The sequence below is a fragment of the Alexandromys fortis genome, unplaced genomic scaffold, assembly GCF_014885135.2.
Source record: "Alexandromys fortis isolate MF-2015 unplaced genomic scaffold, M_Fortis_MF-2015_v1.1 scaffold_231, whole genome shotgun sequence".
Taxonomy (NCBI): Eukaryota; Metazoa; Chordata; class Mammalia; order Rodentia; family Cricetidae; genus Alexandromys; species Alexandromys fortis.
The window spans coordinates 1,466,452-1,473,231 of NW_026068613.1; the positions used below are offsets into that span (position 1 = coordinate 1,466,452).

The window sequence follows — 6,780 nt, forward strand, 5'->3', positions numbered from 1 at the left end:
TAAAAGATTCTCTAATAACTCTTGTGTGTGTGTGTGTGTGTTAAACTTTCAGTAGTTGGGGAGTATAAATAATTAAAAAATTCCAGATAAGCAAGATACTGAGGATATAAAAAGATATGATCAAATGTGTTTAGTCACCAGATAAGTAATTTTAGCTAAAGAACACGTTCCATACATATAAAGCAAAAGGAACCATAAAATTATTTGATGGATTTAAAAATACATTTATAGATTTTACAGGTTACTCTCTATAGGCAAACTCTGGATTATTCAAGAATTATCTTGTCTAAGTATAAGAAGTTATTAATCCATCCCTCCCTGAAACCACCCCCTTTTTTTCCCATCAAAACAATCACATAATAACAGTACACTCATGGATGAACACACATTGTTGTCTCTAGGTTCTTTCCTAAACAAAACCCCTAGATATGGTATATTTTTGTTATGGTGAATATTCATCTACTTGTGGAGCTTCTTTTTTTGAAATAACTTATTTAGAGCAACTTTGACATCCCTGTTCCTCAGGCTGTAGATCATGGGATTCAGCATGGGCACAACAGTTGTATAAAACACAGAGGACACTTTCCCTTGGTCCATTGAATTCACTGATGATGGCTGTAAGTACATAAATGCAGCAGAACCAAAGAAGACAGCAACAGCAGAGAAGTGGGAGCTGCAGGTGCTGAAGGCTTTGAATCTGCCCTCAGTGGATTTGATGCGGAGGATGCTAGCAATGATGAAGATGTAAGAACCTAGGATGGTCAGGGATGGAATAAAGATATTGAAAGCACTGAGACATATTAGCACTATTTCATTGACAAAGGTACTGGAGCAGGCAATCTCCATCAACGGGAAAAGATCACAGAAGTAATGGTTTATTTTATTCGCCTTACAGAAAACCACTTTTAGCATGCAGAGAGTATGAATTGTTGCACCAATGAAACCCATGCTGTACACCCCACCTACCATCCAGGAACAGATTTGGTAAGACATAGTAACATTATAGAGCAAGGGATTACAAATGGCAACATAGCGGTCATATGCCATTGCAGACAACATGTGGCCCTCCGAAATAATGAAAGCAATGAAGAAATAGAGCTGAGTCATACATTCCTGATATGAGATGACATTCTTTTTTGCCACAAAGTTCACCAGCATTTTGGGAGTAATGACAGTGGAGTAACAGAGGTCAATGAAGGACAGACTGCTGAGGAAGAAGTACATGGGGGTGTGCAGGTGGGAGCTGAGCAGGATCAGGATGATCATTCCCAGGTTCCCCAGCACTGTAAACAGGTAGATTGCAAGGAAGAGGAGGAACAGGGGAAGTTGCAGTTCTGGTTTGTCTGTTAATCCAGCAAGGGTAAACTCAGTCACTATGGACTGATTGTCTTCTGCCATTTCTTTCTGAGAATTCTATTTATGAAGTGAAAAAAATAGGAGTCATACATTTATTCTCTTTCCATACATTGAAGTGTAATATAGAATTTAAATCTTTTGGGACAGATTCTCTGACAATAACTTATGTATGTTAAATGGCCAAAAAATTGTGGAAATGCTCAACGTCCTTATCCATATTCAGAAAAACGCAAATCAAAACAACTGAGATTCCATCTTACACCTTTAAGAATGGCCACGATTAAAAACACTGATGACAAATTATGCTGGGGAGGATGTGGGGTAAAGAGAGCACTCCTTCATTGTTCATGGGAGTGCAAACTGGTATAGCTGCTTTGGATTTCAGTATGGCAATTTCTCAGAAAATTAGGAATTTTCTACCTACCTCAAGATCCAGCAATACCACTTTTGGGTATACACCCAAAGGATATTCAATTTCACCACAAGGACATGTGATCAACTCTTTTCATAGCAGCATTGTTCATCATAGCCAGAACCTGAAAACAATTTAAATGCCCCTTGAATAAAGAATGAATAAAGAAAATGTGGTACGTTTACACAATGGAGTACTAGACAGCAGAAAAAATAATGACATCTTGAAATATGCGGGCAAACAGATGGATCTAGAAAACATCACATTGAGCGAGATAACCCAGAACCAGAAAGACAAATATCATATGTACTCATTCATAAGTGGCTTTTAGATATAAATAAAAAGAACAGTCAACAATTCATAATCCCAGAGAACCTAGACAACAAAGAGGACCCTAAGAGAAGCATACATGGATCTAATGTACATGGAAAGAAGGAAAAGACAAGATCTTCTGAGTAAATTGGTAGCAAGGGGACCATGGTAGAAGGTAGAAGGAGAGGGGATAGGAAGAGAGGGAAACAGAGAAAAATACATAGCTCAATAAAATCAACTTAAAAAATATGGAACATGCAAATAAACAGCAGATAGACATCTACATCCATCTGTGTTCTATCACAGAACAATATGTTTGTACTTGGTCCCAAATTTCTGAAGAGTAGGTATGATTACTTTGATTTTGTTTTTTTCTGGACTTTATATACCTTACTTATAAGATACTCATCTACTCTATGGAGCTTTTACATTCAGATATGTATAACATCCACAAGAGAACCTAACCAGTACAGCTGGAAGTCTCCCATGGTAACTTAATTNAGTTATGTCTGCTTTTGTCTAGACCACAAAGCTGGGTTTCAACAGGGGGCTAGCTGCTAGGAACATTTTGTGGTTTACACGTTTCAGAGGTTCCTGTTTTCAACTCGCTCTTGATATTGCAAGGCTTATTGAACCAGCTTCTGATCAAGCATAGTTCCTTAAAATTTTCATGTCCTTACAAAATTCTTATGAGTAAATGATAGAAATGTAAGACATTATACTTAGAATCATAAGGGATTGAGAGGAATTATAGAACTAAGTTTTTTTTTGGAGTTCAAAGTTTAAGCATTGTAAAAATGGAAAAACTATTCTAAAATGTCATATAAATTCTGTGCAATAGTTGTGAAATCAGAACTGTGTTATTGTAGATACTAATACATAGACCACAGAATGCTTAGAGAATATATGAGGCCCAGGAACACCATAGCAAATTTGAAAGACAGGAATAAAGTGGGAGATTTTACTTTTTTCCTACTTGGAAATTGTTTAAGTGTCACAGTTTCAAGATGGTATCATTTTGACTTAAACACAGGTACACTAAGAAATGAAATTAATGTTCTAAAAACAAACATCTATAAAGGAATAATTTAGTATAAAGATTTTATGACATTTCAGCAGAGATAGCAATTTTTTCAACATATGGTACTGATATAATTAGATAATTCCTTTTAATTAATAAAGTTATTTTAAAATGGGTATTGGAATAAACATAAAAGCCAATTTATAATAATAAATCACAAGACTAAATCCTTGCAAGCTTGGAATTGATAATAGTTCTTATGTAAGATGGCAAAGCAAAGACAACCATACAATATTAGTAAGCTGATAATTATTAAAAATTAAAAGTGCTTCAAAGGACACAATATCTACTTTGAAAAGATGACACATGGAATGCAAAAAAATCTCAATATATATATGTGGAAAATTATAGGAAGTGTACATAAAGAATTCACACAGCGTAACTATTAAAATTACAAATGATACTATTTATAATGGTCAGAAACTGTAAATAGTCATTCCTCCATGTGATGCACACATGGTCAATAACCACTTGAAAATCTCTGTCTTATTACTATTGTAAAGAAGCTTCACATTAAAACCATAATGGAAAAAACATTTCACACAAAGTGGAAAAGTTACAATAAAAGGACAGTAAGTAAAATTAAGGGTGAAAAGAAATTATCCACACATTTCTCCTAAAATTTTAAAATTATGTGTAATATTTAGAAAACAACATTGCTTTAAAAATAAAAAAAAATGTTGTATTAACATGTACCTAAAACAATTTCAGTGCTGGATACATAAACTCAAGAACTAAAAATATTCTGACAAAAAAAATTTGTATATGAGTATATTGAAAAGTTCCGTGGTTAGAAGCCATCCAAGTGTCCATTCAAAGATGATGGTGTACTTTGTCCATAAAATGGGGCACTCAGTTGGTGTAGGAGTTCCTTCTGTTTATGTGTTGCATTCATTGACTGAATAAAGAAACTGCCTTGGCCTTTTGATAGGGCAGATAGGTAGGTGGAGTAGACCAAACTAAATGCTAGGAAGAAGGGCAGTTTGGCAGACGCCATGGTTTTCCTGCCTGAGACGGACGCTGGTTAGAATCTTTCCCAGTAAGCCAAAACTTCGTGGTGACATACAGATTATTAGAAATGGGTTAGATCAAGATGTGAGAGTTAGCCAATAAGAGACTAGAGATAATGGGCCAGGAAGTGTTTAAGTGAATACAGTTTCTGTGTGATCATTTTGGATGTAAGCTAGCAGGGCAGCTGGGACCAAAGGCAGACACCCTTATCTCCTTTGATATTCAGTAAAGATGCCTGAAGTCATGAGAGGGGTTTCATTGTGAATTGGTATAGGAGGTTTTCTGTCTATGTGTTGCTTTCATTGGTTGAATAAAGAAACTGCCTTGCCTTTTGATAGGGCAGAAATTAGGTAGGTGGAGTCGAGAGAACAGAATGCTGGGACAAAGGGCAATGTGGCTGATAGAGTCTGAAGCATGTTAAAGAAATTAACCAGGCATGGATAGCCACAATCATCAGTGTCAAGATAAGACTAATTCATATGGACAGAAAGAGTTTCTGCCATAAATATACTAAACACATTAAATTATACCATAGAAATATGTTTTTAATATATATGAATATATATCATAATGTATGTATTATAAGAGTTAGACAGCAATTTGACACTGACTTATGCTGTCCCCCACAACCTACTTCTTTGTTATCTTCCTGGAAGTTATTTCCATCAAGGACTTGGCTAATATCAAATATGTCCATTAAAGTTTTCTGGACTGTGATATTTCTCTCTCTCATTAGTAACTAAAAGTTCTTTGATTGCTTTGATGACTCACATGCTAGTACAATCACTGAGTGTTTTGTTCTTTCTAATATTTAAAGAATAAAACTCAGGCCCTTACTCTCCCCCCCCCCCGTGTGTGGGGTGTGTGTGTGTGTGTGTGTGTGTGTGTGTGTGTGTGTATCAGCATGGGTGGGACATAATGTAGACCTCAGAGAACAACCTTCAGAAGTGGTTCCTTGCCTTTTCATATTCTCAAGACAATGTCTCTTTGGTTGGACCATGCAAAGCTAACTGGTCCCACTAGCCTTCTAGTTTCTTCTTTCTCTGTCTCCTGTTTGCCAATGAGTTACTGTGATTAGAGATACTACTATTTCTGGCTTTTTTTTTTAAAGTGGGTTCTGAGGATCCTTATTCAGGTCTTCAGGCTTATATAGCAATTGTATCTACACTGTACTCCCATATCCAGATCTTTGTAACTATTAACTGACAATGAGTTCAAGACACAAGACACAGAATTTAAAATATTTCTTCTATGGTATTTTATGAGATGGGCAAAAATAACAAAAACAAAACAAAAACAAGAAACTCTCAAGTGGGGCCAACAACACAGAGTGTTGAAGAGTTTGTCAAAAAAAAAAATTAAATGCAGTCCTCAATAGAATATCTATTCTCTTCTAACTCCCTGGTTGGCCATCTCTTGTCAACGATTACCATTTCCTTTGTTAGCTTGAAGAATGTCTAGAAGTTAATGTTATTGGTTCATAAAAGCTTAATGTTCTAATTGACACTTGTCTTAATTTACAAACTTTACTAAATTTAGTAATCAGGTGAGTTTACCTCTATTAAAGAACTTACATACACACACATAGGTATGGATTGAACATGTCCCCAAGATTGTGTTAGGAATTTAATCTCTAATGTAATAGTGTGAAGAAGTGGAACTTAGAGGAGACTTTACAAGATCACTGTTTAATAAGATGAAAGTAAGTTAGTTGTCATATTATAGGTGCCTAACATAAGAATGAGTTTGGACTCTAGTGCTGTAGTTTATGTATCACTTTTCCTTCCTTGTCTACCACAACATGAGGATCCCTCTGACATTGAACTTCCAAGTATCCAGGGATTAGAGATAAATGAATTTCTGATCATTATCAATTTCCTGTTTTAGAGTGTGGTACTGTGTTAATCAGCAGACAACATACTGAAACATATCATTATACAATTCTGAGGGTTTCACCAACCAAATGAGTGCTTTATCTGCCACCCCTGCTTCTCATAAGCTGTCTCAGGAAAGACTAGTCTTCATCACAAGATCTGATTTATCTCTTGCAAAGCTCTTTTGACATTGTTAGCAGTCAGGGATCCTGACTCATAACAGCTAATTAAATTAACTGAGTCCGTTTCCAACAAAAATCTCTTAGACCTATCTGCAGCTTTGTATTCTGCTCTGATAATGCCATCTGTCCAGTTGCATGCCTCGGAACTTGACAGAGAACCAACCTTTGCTGAGTCAGTTGATTAGTCTAACTTCAAATGATGGATTTAGAGATGACCTATCCATCTCTAAAATTAATTGCTATTCATTAAGGATGAATAGCAAAATACCTAAGTGGTTTAATGAGATGAAGTTTTTTGTATGTATCTTAATAGTGCTATTGAGGAGCGAACAATGAATATCTAATATACATAATTTGATCAGTTCATGCATATTCCAGTCTTACAACACTGTCACCACAATCTAGGTAATAATAATCATATCCTCTACCAAAAGTTTTTAGACCTTTTCTTTCTTTCTTTCTTTCTTTCTTTCTTTCTTTCTTTCTTTCTTTCTTTCTTTCTTTCTTTCTTTCTTTCTTTTTTCCCTTCCTTCCTTCCTTCCTTCCTTCCTT

The 6,780-nt window shown here is 35.5% G+C and overlaps 1 protein-coding gene across 1 annotated transcript; it reads right to left on the minus strand.

Annotated features, from left to right (window-relative positions):
* Positions 1-459: 459 nt before the first annotated feature.
* Positions 460-1,401, minus strand: LOC126495953 (olfactory receptor 150-like). The gene has a single exon (XM_050133552.1). The coding sequence runs from the start codon at positions 1,396-1,398 to the stop codon at positions 460-462; it is 939 nt and encodes a 312-aa protein (XP_049989509.1). The 5' UTR covers positions 1,399-1,401.
* Positions 1,402-6,780: the final 5,379 nt, after the last annotated feature.

What these genes read in the sequence shown, in the direction of transcription:
- LOC126495953 (XM_050133552.1), bottom strand. Translation starts at nt 1,398, where the DNA reads ATGGCAGAAGACAATCAGTCCATAGTGACTGAGTTTACCCTTGCTGGA.